At 52.9% G+C, this 16,275-nt stretch overlaps 1 protein-coding gene across 9 annotated transcripts in view; it reads right to left on the minus strand.

Annotated features, from left to right (window-relative positions):
* Positions 1-16,275, minus strand: part of DDX4 (DEAD-box helicase 4) — a 388,261-nt gene that overhangs the window by 318,221 nt on the left and 53,765 nt on the right. For all 9 annotated transcript variants that reach the window (XM_075328899.1, XM_075328957.1, XM_075328939.1 and 6 more), the window contains one exon: positions 4,371-4,415. In XM_075328899.1, the coding sequence (XP_075185014.1) occupies positions 4,371-4,415 (45 nt within the window). The remainder of the gene's footprint in view (positions 1-4,370; positions 4,416-16,275) is intronic.

A 16,275-nucleotide genomic window follows, 5' to 3' on the forward strand; every position in this document is an offset into this window, starting at 1 on the left:
GAGATTGTACCCCTGTCTGTAGTGACCGCTGCTTGATCAGCGGAAGCTTCACTATCGCTGAGAGGGTATGAAACTCCATGCCAAGATATGTCAGCGATTGGGCCGGTGTCAGATTTGACTTTGGAAAATTGATGATCCACCCGAAACTCTGGAGAGTCTCCAGGGTAGCGTCGGGGCTGTGTTGGCATGCCTCTAGAGAGGGTGCCTTGATCAACAGATCGTCCAAGTACGGGATCACCGAGTGACCCTGAGAGTGGAGGACCGCTACTACAGTAGCCATAACCTTGGTGAAAACCCGTGGGGCTGTTGCCAGGCCGAACGGCAGTGCCACGAACTGCAGGTGTTCGTTTTCTATGGCGAAGCGCAAGAAGCGCTGGTGCTCTGGAGCAATCGGTACGTGGAGATATGCATCCTTGATCTCGATCGATGCAAGGAAATCTCCTTGGGACATTGAGGCGATGACGGAGCGGAGGGATTCCATCCGGAACCGCCTGGTCTTTACGTGTTTGTTGAGAAGTTTCAGGTCCAGGACAGGACGGAAAGACCCGTCCTTCTTTGGGACCACAAACAAGTTGGAGTAAAAACCGTGACCCTGTTGCTGAATAGGAACAGGGACCACCACTCCTTCTGCCTTTAGAGTGCCCAGCGCCTGCAGAAGAGCCTCGGCTCGCTCGGGAGGCGGGGATGACCTGAAGAATCGAGTCGGGGGACGAGAGGTGAACTCTATCTTGTAACCGTGAGACAGAATGTCTCTCACCCAACGGTCTTTTACCCGTGGCAGCCAGGTGTCGCAAAAGCGGGAGAGCCTGCCACCGACCGAAGATGCGGAGTGGGGAGGCCGAAAGTCATGAGGAAGCCGCTTTGGTAGCGGCACCTCCGGTGGCCTTTTTAGGACGTGACTTAGACCGCCATGCATCAGAGTTCCTTTGATCTTTCTGAGGCCTTGTGGACGAGGAGAATTGGGACCTGCCCGCGCCCCGAAAGGACCGAAAACTCGACTGCCCCCTCCTCTGTTGGGGTATTTTCGGTTTGGGCTGGGGTAAGGATGTATCCTTTCCCTTGGATTGTTTGATGATTTCATCCAAACGCTCGCCAAACAAATCGGTTGGCAAAAATTGCCAAACTGGTTAAGCGCTTTTTGGAAACCGAATCTGCCTTCCATTCCCGTAGCCACAAGGCCCTGCGGAGTACCACCGAATTGGCGGCTGCAACCGCCGTACGGCTCGCAGAGTCCAGAACAGCATTAATAGCGTAAGACGCAAATGCCAAAGTCTGTGTGGTTATGGACGCCACCTGTGGCGCGGACGTGCGTGTGGCTGCGTCGATTTGCGCTTGACCTGCTGAGATAGCTTGCAGCGCCCATACGGCTGCGAATGCTGGGGCAAAAGAAGCGCCGATAGCTTCATAGATGGATTTCAACCAGAGCTCCATCTGCCTGTCAGTGGCATCTTTGAGTGAAGCCCTGTCTTCCACTGCAAGTATGGATCTAGCTGCCAGTCTGGAGATTGGAGGATCCACTTTGGGACACTGAGCCCAACTTTTGACCACGTCAGGGGGAAAGGGATAACGTGTATCCTTAAGGCGCTTAGAAAAACGCTTATCTGGACAAGCATGGTGATTCTGGACTGCCTCTCTGAAATCAGAGTGGTCCAGAAACATACTCGGTGTACGCTTGGGAAACCTGAAACGGAATTTCTCCTGCTGTGAAGCTGACTCCTCCACCGGAGGAGCTGAGGGAGAAATATCCAACATACGAATGATGGACGCAATAAGGTCGTTCACTATGGCGTCCCCGTCCGGAGTATCAAGATTGAGAGCGGCCTCAGGATCAGAATCCTGATCAGCTGTGTCCGCACCATCAACTAGAGATTCCCCCCGCTGAGACCCTGAACAATATGATTATGTCGAGGGAATTGTCAAGCGAGCTCGCTTAGTCAGTCTGGGGCCGGGGTCTGTGTCAGAACCCTCAGCCTGGGATCCATGAGACACCCCAGGAGGACATTGTTGGTCCAACTGAGGTGGGCCAGGGGACAAAGATTCAACAGAGTCCCTGTGCTGAGATACCGGCCTGGACTGCAAGGCTTCTAGTATCTTAGCCATAGTCTCAGAGAGTTTTGCAAACTCTGTCCCCGTCACCTGAACAGTGTCAGCAGGTGGCTCCCCCTGGGCCCCCCTTAGCAGAGGCTCTAGCTGAGTAAGTGCCACAGGGGCCGAACAGTGCACACAATGAGGGTCAGTGGAACCTGCCGGTAGCGGGGTCATACATGCGGCGCAGGCAGCATAATAAGCCTGTGTTTTGGCACCCCTGCCTTTCGTGGGCGCCATGCTATTATCTTCCCTGAGTAACACAATAGGGTATATAGCCAGAAATCAACTGTGCACCATACAGTGTAAAATATGTATACCATAAACATATAATGTTACACTACTGCACAATGGGGCTAGCACCACAGGTGCTGCTTACCACCCGCTTAAAGCGGTTGTGAGGCCACCAGAGTCCCTGCCTGAGTCTCCCAGACTTTGTCCCCCTCTGCAGCGTCCGAGGAGCTGACAGGAATGGCTGCCGGCGTCCTGAGGAGAGGTGGGAGCCGTGGGCGTGGCTCAGAAAGTGCGGGAGCTGGTGCCTGCACTGTGCACAGTGAGGGGAGTGGAGTATGCAAAGCATGCTCCAGCCCTCAGTGCTGCTCGTTCTGTGCAGCGTCCCGCCCTTCCCCTGCCTATCAGGGCTGTGGGCGGGAGGAAAGGAAACTAGGCCGCAAAAAGCCGGGGACTCTAGTAATAAACGCGGCCGCCGTAAAAGCGCGGCCGGCGCGAAAGTCCCCGGCGCACTACAAGTCCCAGCCGCACCGCAGTGTTTCCCTGGCAGCGGCGGTTAGTGCGGCAGTCCCTATACATAAACACACTCAGCAGCGCTGAGTGTGTAATGGCACATATTAACCCGGTCAGCGCCGCGGTCCCCGGTGCACTAGCACACCCAGCAATGCTGGAGTGTTGCTGTGCGCGGTCCCCACGGGGACACAGAGTACCTCCAAGTAGCAGGGCCATGTCCCTGAACGATACCTGGCTCCTATCCAGCAGTCTCCCAGGAGATGTGGATGAAGCACGGTCTCAGTGCCTGGAGACCGATAGGATCCCACTTCACCAGAGCCCTGAGGGGGATGGGGAAGGAAAACAGCATGTGGGCTCCAGCCTCCGTACCCGCAATGGATACCTCAACCTTAACTACACCGCCGACAAGAGTGGGGTGAGAAGGGAGCATGCTGGGGGCTCTATATGGGCCCACTTTTCTTCCATCCGACATGGTCAGCAGCTGCTGCTGACCAATCTGTGGAGCTGTGCGTGCGTGTCTGACCTCCTTCGCACAAAGCAAAAAACTGAGGAGCCCGTGGGAGCACGGGGGGTGTATAGGCAGAAGGGGAGGGGCTTAACACTTTTAAGTGTAATACTTTGTGCGGCCTCCGGAGGCATAGCCTATACACCCAATTGTCTGGGTCTCCCAATGGAGCGACAAAGAAAAGATGAAAGGATGCCTCTGGTAATTCAGACAGAAACCTGGGACAACAGGCCCTGTCCACAAGTAACTAGTGCTAAAAGCCTTTAAGGTCAAACACCCCAAATGAAGCCCATGGAAAAATCAGGAGGAAAGCGGGATGGGGGTTATACTCCCCTATCAGACCTCTTTGGATATGTGAAGCCATGCACTTCAGTGGCTTTGCATGGATCTTGGGGGTCACAGTACCCAGTAGCAGCAGTTATGGGGACTACTGTGGAGCGTTGACGGGTGTGTCCTAACTAGGAAGGTGACCTAAAGTGGGGTACACACCCAAAAGCCCTAGGAAAATCTGCAGTCACATCTGTCTCCTATGGACACGGCTAAACCTGAGCTGCCTGGTGTCAGAGAGGGTATGGTGTTGGCAGGGCGCACGCCCAGTCCTTCATCCCTCAAAAAAAAAAAAAAAAGACTTGCTGGACAAAAATAAAAACAAAAGTACAAACTGAAGGAAAAAAAAAACATTGGATTAAAAAAAAAAAAAAAAGTGCAGCCCTCAGGACACAAAATAGCTGCATTTTCATGAAGTTATCAACCACGAATATTATATCATGTATATAATATATACCTCCTGATGGAGCATTAGCAGAGAAACCCTTTAAACTTGCAAAGTAAGCAAAGAAAAAAAAAACAAAAAACAGGCCAGGGAAGACTAGTCGCATACAGAGCGCAGCTTCATGGATGGCTCCCCCTGCGCTTTCCTGTGGTGTCCATAATGGGAGTTTGTAAGCCATGGAGTGGAGTCAGATCTTATATTTCGGAGGTTACAGCGCTGTGCTGAGGCCATTTACATAATACATATAATTTACATAACCATTACCTCTATTATACGCATTGTTTCCTCCTCTTCCTCTATCTGAGCGACCTACAAATATTAAGGTAAATTACAAACTATAAATGACTGGAAACAACAAAACCTGCGCCGATCAATGAAATCTGGATAAAGTGGATTGAAACACTTTTTTTTGGGAAGAAAGAAGGGAATTTTGTTACTTACCGTAAATTCCTTTTCTTCTAGCTCCTATTGGGAGACCCAGACGATTGGGTGTATAGCACTGCCCTCCGGAGGCCACACAAAGCATTACACTAAAAAGTGTAAGGCCCCTCCCCTTCTGGCTATACACCCCCAGTGGGATCACTGGCTCACCAGTTTTAGTGCAAAAGCAAGAAGGAGGAAGGCCAATAACTGGTTTAAACAAATTCACCCCGAAGTAACATCGGAGAACTGAAAACCATTCAACATGAACAACATGTGTACCCGAAAAACAACCAAAAATCCCGAAGGACAACAGGGCGGGTGCTGGGTCTCCCAATAGGAGCTAGAAGAAAAGGAATTTACGGTAAGTAACAAAGAAGGGAATTTTGTTACTTACCGTAAATTCCTTTTCTTCTAGCTCTTATTGGGAGACCCAGACGATTGGGGTATAGCTACTGCCCTCCGGAGGCCACACAAAGCACTACACTAAAAAGTGCAAGGCCCCTCCCCTTCTGGCTATACCCCCCCGTGATATCACGGGTTCTCCAGTTTTAGTGCCAAAGCAAGAAGGAGGAAAGCCAATAACTGGTTTAAACAAATTAACTCCGAGTAACATCGGAGAACTGAAAAACCGTTCAACATGAACAACATGTGTACCCGCAAACAACAAAAAAATCCCGAAGGACAACAGGGCGGGTGCTGGGTCTCCCAATAAGAGCTAGAAGAAAAGGAATTTACGGTAAGTAACAAAATTCCCTTCTTCAGCGCTCTATTGGGAGACCCAGACGATTGGGACGTCCAAAAGCTGTCCCTGGGTGGGTAAAGAAATACCTCATGTTAGAGCTGCAAGACAGCCCTCCCCTATGGGGAAGCCACTGCCACCTGCAGGGCTCTTCTACCTAGGCTGGCGTCCGCCGAAGCATAGGTATGCACCTGATAATGTTTGGTGAAAAATGTGCAGGCTCGACCAGGTAGCTGCCTGGCACACCTGTTGAGCCGTAGCCTGGTGTCGTAATGCCCAGGACGCACCTACGGCTCTGGTAGAATGGGCCTTCAGCCCTGAAGGAACCGGAAGCCCCGCAGAACGGAAGTCTTCAAGAATTGGTTCTTTGATCCATCGAGCCATGGTGGCTTTAGAAACCTGCAACCCCTTGCGCGTACCAGCGACAAGGACAAAAAATGCATCAGAGCGGCGCATGGGCGCCGTGCGGGAAATGTAGATTCTGAGTGCTCTCACCAGAACTAACAACTGTAAATCCTTTTCATACCGGAGAACCGGATGAGAACAAAAGGAAGGAAAGGGTATATCCCGATTAAGAAGAAACGCGGATACAACCTTAGGGAGCAACTCCTGAATAGGGCGCAGCACTACCTTGTCCTGGTGGAACACTAGGAAGGGAGCCTTGGATGACAGAGCCGCCAGCTTAGACACTCGCCGAAGCGACGTGATCGCAACCAGAAAGGCCACTTTCTGTGACAGGCGCGAAAGGGAAACTTCCCTCAGAGGCTCGAAATGCGGCTTCTGGAGAGCAACTAGTACCCTGTTCAGATCCCATGGATCTAACGGCCGCTTGTACGGGGGCACAATATGACAAAACCCCCTGTAGTAACGTGCGCACCTTAGGAAGACGTGCTAGACGCTTCTGAAAAGAACACGGATAGTGCCGAGACTTGCCCTTAAAGGGAGCCGAGCGACCAACCTCTTTCCCAACCAGATTGCAGGAGGGAAGGCAAAGTAGGCAATGCCGATGGCCAGGGAGACCCTCCCTGAGCAGAACACTAAGATAAGAATATCTTCCACGAGTTGTGGTAGATCTTGGCAGACCGCGGCTGGCTAGCCCGTCTCATGGTGGCAATGACGTCGTGCTCACGGTCGACCGACGGTGAGATGCCACAGATCTCGGTACCACGACCTCCCCGGCCAGTCTGGGGCGACGAGGATGGTGTGGCAGCAATCGGTAGCTGGAACTGCGACCAATCCTGAGCCAAGGCGCCTGTCGCCAGAGCTCTTTGATCGTAAGACCGCGTCATGAAAATCGGGACCTTGTTGTTGCCGAGAAGCCATGACGTCGACGTCCGTCTTCATCCTGCGGCTACAGAATTCTTGCAAACAAACGGGTGCAGAGCCCATTCCCCTGCGTCCACGCCCTGGCGACTGAGGAAGTCTGCTTCCTAGTGTCGTACGCCCGGGATGTGAACAGCTGATATGGTGTATGCCCTGTCTTCTACCCATAGCAGAATCCGCCGGACCTCTTGGGAGTCTTGTCGACTGCGTAGTCCGCCTTGGTGGTTGGTGTATGCCACCGCTGTGGATAGTCCGACTGAATTCGGATCTATTTGCATTCCAGCCACTGCAGGAAGGCTTGCAGTGCAAGATACACTGCCCAGAGCTCCAGACCACTGAGTTGAAGAGTGGACTCCTCTGAAGATGGTCTTTGACCGTCTGGAAATGAGGCGCCTTCTTGAAGGAGAGACTGTCCCCTCGTCTGTAGTGAACGCTGTTTGTCCAGCGGAAGCTTCACTATCGCTGAGAGAGTGTGAAAACTCTCCAGGAGATGCCAGCGATTGGGTTCAACCTTGAAAAGTTGAAGACCCACCCGAAACTCTGGGAAGGGTCCAGCGCCATGTTCAGGTTGTGTTGGCATGCTTCTAAAGGAGAGTGCCTTGACCAGTAGATTGCCCAAGTAAAGGATCACAGAGTGACCGTGAGAGCGCGGGACTGCTCCCTCTGCTGCCACGAACTTGGTGAACACCCGTGGGGCTGTCGCCAGCCAAAGGGTATGGCTACGAAACGAAATATTCTCGTCTTTAATAACGAATCGTAGCCAACGCCGGTGCCTCGGAGCAATCGGCACGTGTAGATAAGCATCCTGATGTCTATTGATGCTAGGAAAACTCCTTGAGACAGAGAGGCAATGACGGAGCGGAGTGATGCCATCCGGAACCGCCTGGTTTCCACGTGCTCGTTAAGCAGTATAAAGTCCAGAACGGGACGGAAGGAGCCGTCCTATTTTGGCACCACGACCAGGTCGGGGCAAAATGCGTATCTGGTTCCTGAAGAGGAACAGGGATTACCGCTCTTTCCGCCTGCAGAAGAGCCTCGGCTCGGTCGGTGCGGTAGTTTGAAAACAAACTGACTCTCACTCACAGGCCCTTAACCTGCGGTAGGTAAATGCCGCTAAAGCGGGGGAGTCTGCCCCCCCGCGGTTGCGGAGTGAGAGGGCTGCAAATTATGAGGAAAACGCTTTGGTAGCGGTTCCTCCGGCTGCCTTCCCCGGGCGTGATTGAGCCCGCTAGGAATCTATGCCCTTCTGGGCTTTTTGAGTCGTCTTGGATAGTTGAATGATTTCATTCAACCCTTACCAACAGACTATCACTAGATAAAGGCAACCTGGTTAAGCACTTCGTTGGAAGCAGCCTCTGTTCCAATCTCTCAACTACTAGCCTCTGCGTAAAAACACGGAGTTGGCGGATGCCACTGACGTCCGGCTCGTAGAGTCTCGGACAGCAATAACAGCATGATTCGCCATGCCGACATTGCGAGTTAAAGACGCTGCTGGGACCGAGAGTACCTGTGACAGCGACCCTCTGCGCAATACTAGCTGAAATAGCTTGGAGTGCCTTCACGGCTGCGACTGCCGGAGCAGCCGACCTGCCGATAGCTTCATAGACAGATTGCAACCAGAGGCCAATCTGCCTGTCAATGGCATTTTGAAGTGAAGTCCTATCCACCACTACAACTATAGATCTAGCTGCAAGCATGGAGATTGGGGGATCCACATTTGGATACTGGGTCTAGCGCTTGACCACGTCAGGGGGAGCGACACGTGTCTCATTAATACGGTCGGAGAAACGCTTATCGTGATAAGCGTGTCGTTTCTGGACTGCGTCTCTGGAGTCAGAGTGCTAAACAAGTACTCAATATATAGAGATTTCTCTTGCTGTGAAGCTGACCCCTCCACTGGAGGAGTTGAGGGAGAAATACCCAACCTTTCGTTGATGGACGCAATAAGATTATTCACTATAGCGTCACCATCCGGTGTATCCGGATTGAGAGCGGTCTCAGGAACAGAGTCCTGAACAGCTCCGTCTGCCTCATCGTACAGAGAGTACTCCAGCCGGGACCTTGACCAGTGATGTAGTCGAGGGCTAATGCCAGCGAGCCCGCTTAGGCCATCTGGGACTGTCGACCGTGTCGGATGCCTGCTCTCTGGGATGCCTGGAATCACTCTGGCGCCTTGAGATGCTCCAGATCAGGGCGGCCAGGGTCATTGCAACCATATTGCCCACGGTCTGCTTGGGGTGCAAAGTCTGTAAGATGTCAGTCATAGTCACAGACAATATATCAGCGGAAAAACTGCAACTTCGTCCCTGTCTCTGGACAGAGATCACAGGTGGTTCCTTTGGCCACATATAGCAGAGACCCCGGTTGAGCAATTGCACGCACTGGGGGTCCTGAAACCGTATGACATGCAGTACAAGCAGCATAGAAAGCCCGTGCATTGGCAACTTGTCTTTTTCTGCTGTTGTTGTCTAGCTATCTAAGAGCCTAGCCGAGGATAGCGACCGTACAGTGAATAGTCATACAAGCATGAAGTACAAATAAACACTTCAGTACATGTAGTACACGCAGCATTGAAAACTTGTGGCTTGGCACATTTGCTCTTCTGCTGCTGTTGTCTATTTATCTAGGAGCATGAGACAAGGATAGCGACATACAGTGAATGTATAGCATACAGCATGACAGTAAACACTGCAGCCCATGCAATCCAAGCAGCATTGAAAGCTTGCGCGTTAGCACCCTAGCCTTTCTGCTGCTGTTGTCTATTTATCCAGGAACATTAGCCAAGGATAGCGACATACAGTGAATGTATAGCATACAAGCATGACAGTAAACACTGCAGCCAATGCAAGTCAAGCAGCATTGAAAACTTGTGCCGTAGCACCATTGCTCTACTGCTGCTTTTGTCTGTTTATCTGGGCGCATTAGCCAAGAATAGCGACATACAGTGAATGTATATCATAACAATAAACCGTGCAGCACATGCAAGCGAAGCAGCATTGAAAGCTTGTGCCTTAGCACAAATTGCTCTACTGCTGCTGTTGCCCAATCTGACAGTAAACACTGCAGCACATGCAAACGAAGAAGCATTGAAAGCTTGTGCCTCAGCAGCATTGCTTATTTGCTGCTGTTGCCCAGAATAGCGACAGTACAGTACAGTGCATAGCATATCAGCACACAGCCCAAAAGCCCACTTCAGCATTAGTGGTGTCAGTTGCTTACCGCCCGCACAAGAGCGGGTGCGAGGTCGCCCAAAAACCTGTGACTGGTTCCGTTCTCCCAGAGTGGAAACCATAATGGCTGCCGGCTTCTCTTCCCCGTCCTGTGCAGAGGGGCGGGCCGTGGGCGAGCCCCAGCCAAGAGCGGGAACCCGGCGTCTCACTGTGTTCAGTGAGAGGGGGCTGGAGAATGCAAAGCAGACTCCAGCTCCCTGCGCTGAGCTACTGTACAGCGTCCCGCCCCTCCTCTGACTGGCAGGGCTGGGGCGGGAACGAAACGAAAACTAGGCCGCAAAGCCGGGGACTCGAGTAATAAGCGCGGCCGTCCTATGTGCACGGCCGACGCCGAAGTCCCCCGGCAAGCTGCAGTGAATAATAGCACCAGCGCTCCGCGCTGTTGTCCCCGGCGCACTAACACTCCCAGCAATGCTGGTGTGTGTGGGCGCGATGTGCATGGGAACACAGAGTACCTTAATGTAGCAGGGGTGACTGGTTCCGTAACGTGCGCACCCCTGTCCCTGACGATACTCAGCTCCATATCCAGCAGGTTCTTTTGGGTCTGTGGATGGAGCTCGGTCTCTGTGCCTGGAGACCGGTAAGATCCCACTTCACCCAGAGCCCCTCATGGGGATGGGGAAGGAAAACAGCATGTGGGCTCCGGCCTCTGTACTAGCAATAAGTACCTCAACCTTACAACACCATCCACGGGTGAGAAGGGAGCATGCTGGGGGCCCTATATGGGCCCTCTTTTCTTCCATCCGACATAGTCAGCAGCTGCTGCTGACTAAAATCTGTGGAGCTATGCATGGATGTCTGACCTCCTTCGCACACAAAGCTAAAACTGGAGAACCCGTGATATCACGGGGGGGTATAGCCAGAAGGGGAGGGGCCTTGCACTTTTTAGTGTAGTGCTTTGTGTGGCCTCCGGAGGGCAGTAGCTATACCCCAATCGTCTGGGTCTCCCAATAGAGCGCTGAAGAAATTCCCTTCTTCGGCGCTCCATTGGGAGACCCAGACGATTGGGACGTCCAAAAGCTGTCCCTGGGTGGGTAAAGAAATACCTCATGTTAGAGCTGCAAAGACAGCCCTCCCCTACGGGGAGGCAACTGCCGCCTGCAGGACTCTTCTACCTAGGCTGGCGTTCGCCGAAGCATAGGTATGCACCTGATAATGTTTGGTGAAAGTGTGCAGACTCGACCAGGTAGCTGCCTGGCACACCTGTTGAGCCGTAGCCTGGTGTCGTAATGCCCAGGACGCACCCACGGCTCTGGTAGAATGGGCCTTCAGCCCTGATGGAACCGGAAGCCCAGCAGAACGGTAGGCTTCAAGAATCGGTTCTTTGATCCATCGAGCCAGGGTGGCTTTGGAAGCCTGCGACCCTTTGCGCTTACCAGCGACAAGGACAAAGAGTGCATCCGAGCGGCGCAGGGGCGCCGTGCGGGAAATGTAGATTCTGAGTGCTCTCACCAGATCCAACAAATGTAGATCCTTTTCATACCGATGCATTGCATGCGGATAAAAAGGAAGGCAAGGAGATATCCTGATTAAGGTGAAAAGAGGACACCACCTTAGGGAGAAACTCCTGAATGGGACGCAGCACTACCTTGTCCTGGTGGAACACCAGGGAAGGAGCTTTGCCTGACAGCGCTGCTAGTTCAGACACTCTCCGAAGAGACGTGACCGCTACCAGAAAGGCCACTTTCTGTGAGAGTCGAGAAAGTGACACATCCCTCAGGGGCTCGAAAGGCGGCTTCTGGAGAGCAACAAGGACCTTGTTTAGATCCCACGGATCTAACGGCCTCCTGTACGGAGGTACGATATGACACACCACCTGCAGGAACGTGTGCACCTGAGAAAGTCGCGCTAGACGCTTCTGAAAAAACACGGATAGTGCCGAGACTTGCCCTTTACGGGAGCCGAGCGACAAGCCCTTTTCCAACCCAGATTGCAGGAAGGAAAGAAAGACAGGTAAGGCTGGTTTCACACTACGTCTTTTTAACATCCGTTGAAAACGTTTTTTTAACGGAAGTACGGATCCTGCTTTTACAGCAAATAACGTATGCAAACGCATATGTTATTTTGCAGGATCCTGCACTGGATGTTTAGGGGCGGGCATTGGAGTCATGTGATCGGGAGTGAGGCTAACTAGACTGGGAGGAGGCTTCTGACAGCTGCAGACGCTGGTAACCAAGGTAAATATCGGCCTTGGATACCCGATATTTATCTTGGTTACGAGTCAGCTGCTCGGAGCCGGGGAGAGGAGAGGGAGAGGGAGAGGGAGAGGGAGAGGGAGAGGGAGAGGGAGAGGGAGAGGGAGAGGGAGAGGGAGAGGGAGAGGGAGAGGGAGAGGGAGAGGGAGAGGGAGAGGGAGAGGGAGAGGGAGAGGGAGAGGGAGAGGGAGAGGGAGAGGGAGAGGGAGAGGGAGAGGGAGAGGGAGAGGGAGAGGGAGAGGGAGAGGGAGAGGGAGAGGGAGAGGGAGAGGGAGAGGGAGAGGGAGAGGGAGAGGGAGAGGGAGAGGGAGAGAGAGAGAGAGAGAGAGAGAGAGAGAGAGAGAGACTGATTCCGGCCATGCTCAGTCCAAAAGCAGGATCCTGTCTATGAGCATGCAGCGATCACCTGCGTTTGCGTGCGTTATAGTCAGGATCCAGCAATTTGCAGTATTTGGACGGAGCTCAAAAACGCTACATGTTGCGTTTTTGAAACATGTTATAATAACGCAAAAGGACGGATCCTGCGTCTGACGGACGCAAACGCACGCAAACGCAGGTGGACGCGAGTTCATTGAAAATGCATTGACATGAAAACGGATTTGCACAGGATCCGTACTTCCGTTAAAGAAGGGAATTTTGTTACTTACCGTAAATTCCTTTTCTTCTAGCTCTTATTGGGAGACCCAGACGATTGGGGTATAGCTACTGCCCTCTGGAGGCCACACAAAGCACTACACTAAAAGTGCAAGGCCCCTCCCTCTCTGGCTATACCCCCCCGTGGTATCACGGGTACTCCAGTTTTAGTGCCAAAGCAAGAAGGAGGAAGCCAACAACTGGTTTAAACAAATTAACTCCGAATAACATCGGAGAACTGAAAAACCGTTCAACATGAACAACATGTGTACCCGCAAACAGCAAAAAACAATCCCGAAGGACAACAGGGCGGGTGCTGGGTCTCCCAATAAGAGCTAGAAGAAAAGGAATTTACGGTAAGTAACAAAATTCCCTTCTTCTTCAGCGCTCTATTGGGAGACCCAGACGATTGGGACGTCCAAAAGCTGTCCCTGGGTGGGTAAAGAAATACCTCATGTTAGAGCTGCAAAACAGCCCCCCCCTACGGGGATGTCACTGCCGCCTGCAGGACTCTTCTACCTAAGCTGGCATCCGCCGAAGCATAGGTATGCACCTGATAATGCTTGGTGAACGTGTGCAGACTCGACCAGGTAGCCGCCTGACACACCTGTTGAGCCGAAGCCTGGTGCCGTAATGCCCAGGACGCACCTACGGCTCTGGTTGAGTGGGCTTTTAGCCCTGAAGGAACCGGAAGCCCAGCAGAACAGTAGGCCTCTATAATTGGTTCTTTGATCCATCGAGCCAAGGTGGCTTTAGAAGCCTGCAACCCCTTGCGCGGACCGGCGACAAGGACAAAAAGTGCATCGGAACGGCGCATGGGCGCCGTGCGGGAAATGTAGATCCTGAGTGCTCTCACCAGATCTAGCAAACGCAAGTCCCTTTCATACCGGTGAACCGGATGAGGATAAAAGGAAGGCAATGATATATCCTGATTAAGATGAAACGAGGATACGACCTTAGGGAGAAACTCCGGAATGGGGCGCAGCACAACCTTGTCCTGGTGGAACACCAAGAAGGGAGCCTTGGATGACAGAGCAGCCAGCTCAGACACTCGCCGAAGCGATGTGATCGCAACAAGAAACGCCACTTTCTGTGACAGGCGAGAAAAAGAAACTTCTTTGAGAGGCTCGAAGGGCGGCTTCTGGAGAGCCACTAGTACCCTGTTCAGATCCCATGGATCCAACGGCCGCTTGTACGGGGGCACAATATGACAGACCCCCTGCAGGAACGTGCGCACCTTAGGAAGACGTGCTAGACGCTTCTGAAAAAACACGGATAGTGCCGAGACTTGCCCTTTAAGGGAGCCGAGCGACAAGCCCTTTTCCAACCCTGATTGCAGGAAAGATAGAAAAGTGGGCAATGCAAATGGCCAGGGAGACACTCCCTGAGCAGAGCACCAGGTTAAGAAAATCTTCCACGTTCTGTGGTAGATCTTAGCAGAAGTTGACTTCCTAGCTTGTCTCATTGTGGCTACCACTCCCTGGGATAATCCTGTTGACGATAGGATCCAGGACTCAATGGCCACACAGTCAGGTTCAGGGCCGCAGAATTCTGATGGAAAAACGGCCCTTGAGACAGCAGGTCTGGACGGTCTGGAAGCGACCACGGTCGGCCGACCGTGAGATGCCACAGATCCGGATACCACGATCTCCTCGGCCAGTCTGGGGCGACGAGTATGATGCGGCTGCAATCGGATCTGATCTTGCGTAGTACTCTGGGCAAGAGTGCCAGAGGCGGGAATACATATGGGAGGCGGAAGTGCGACCAATCTTGCACCAAGGCGTCTGCCGCCAGCGCTCTTTGATCTCGCGACCGCGCCATGAATGCCGGGACCTTGTTGTTGTGCCGAGACGCCATTAGGTCGACGTCCGGCACTCCCCATCGGCGACAGATTTCCTGAAACACGTCCGGGTGAAGGGACCATTCCCCTGCGTCCATGCCCTGGCGACTGAGGAAGTCTGCTTCCCAGTTTTCTACGCCCGGGATGTGAACCGCGGATATGGTGGATGCTGTGTCCTCCACCCAATTCAGAATGCGCCGGACTTCCTGAAAGGCTTGCCGGCTGCGCGTCCCTCCTTGGTGGTTGATGTATGCCACCGCTGTGGAGTTGTCCGATTGGATTCGGATCTGCTTTCCTTCCAGCCACTGTTGGAAGGCCAGTAGGGCAAGATACACTGCCCTGATTTCCAGAACATTGATCTGAAGGGTGGACTCCTGCTGAGTCCACGTCCCCTGAGCCCTGTGGTGTAGAAACACTGCTCCCCACCCCGACAGACTCGCATCTGTCGTGACTACTGCCCAGGATGGGGGCAGGAAGGATCTTCCCTGAGACAATGAGGTGGGAAGGAGCCACCATTGCAGAGAGTCCTTGGCCGTCTGGGAAAGAGAGACTTTCCTGTCTAGGGAAGTCGTCTTCCCGTCCCATTGGCGGAGAATGTCCCATTGAAGTGGACGCAGATGAAACTGCGCAAAGGGAACTGCTTCCATGGCTGCCACCATCTTCCCTAGGAAGTGCATGAGGCGCCGTAAGGGGTGCGACTGGCCCTGAAGGAGCGATTGCACCCCTGTCTGTAGGGACCGCTGCTTGTTTAGCGGAAGCTTCACTCTCGCTGCTCGAGTATGAAACTCCATGCCAAGAAACGTTAGTGACTGTGTCGGTGACAGATTTGACTTTGGAAAGTTGATGATCCATCCAAAAGTCTGGAGAGTCTCCAGCGTAGCCTGTAGACTGAGTTGGCATGCCTCTTGAGAGGGTGCCTTGACAAGTAGATCGTCTAGGTAAGGGATCACCGAGTGTCCCTGAGAGTGCAAGACTGCTACCACCGCCGCCATGACCTTGGTGAAGACCCGTGGGGCTGTCGCCAGACCAAATGGCAGAGCTACGAACTGAAAATGGTCGTCTCCTATCACAAAACGTAGAAAACGTTGATGTTCTGTAGCAATTGGCACGTGGAGATAAGCATCCTTGATGTCTATTGAGGCAAGGAAGTCTCCTTGAGACATTGAGGCAATGACAGAACGGAGGGTTTCCATCCGGAACCGTCTGGCGTGTACATGTTTGTTGAGCAGTTTTAGGTCCAGAACAGGACGGAATGAGCCGTCCTTTTTTGGCACCACAAAGAGATTGGAGTAAAACCCTCTCCCTTGTTCCTGAAACGGTACAGGAACCACTACTCCCTCCGCTCTTAGGGAGTCCACCGCCTGCCGCAGGACATCTACACGGTCTGGGTGTGGGGAGGTTCTGAAGAACCGAGCTGGAGGACGAGAACTGAACTCGATTCTGTACCCGCGCGACAAAATGTCCGTCACCCACCGGTCTTTGACCTGTGACATCCAAGTGTCGTAAAAGCGGGAGAGCCTGCCCCCGACCGGAGATGCGGAGGGAGGGGACTGGAAGTCATGAGGTAGCCGCTTTGGAAGCGGTTCCTCCATTTGCTTTCTTGGGGCGTGAATGAGCCCTCCAGGAATCTGAGTTTCTTTGCGTCCTCTGAGTCCCTTTGGACGAGGAGAATTGTGTTTTGCCCGAACCTCGAAAGGACTGAAACTTCTGCTGCCACTTTCTCTGCTGAGGTTTGCTTGATCTGGGCTGGGGTAAAGAGGAGTCTTTACCCTTGGACTGTTTAATG

Source organism: Anomaloglossus baeobatrachus, chromosome 1, assembly GCF_048569485.1.
Source record: "Anomaloglossus baeobatrachus isolate aAnoBae1 chromosome 1, aAnoBae1.hap1, whole genome shotgun sequence".
NCBI lineage: Eukaryota > Metazoa > Chordata > Amphibia > Anura > Aromobatidae > Anomaloglossus > Anomaloglossus baeobatrachus.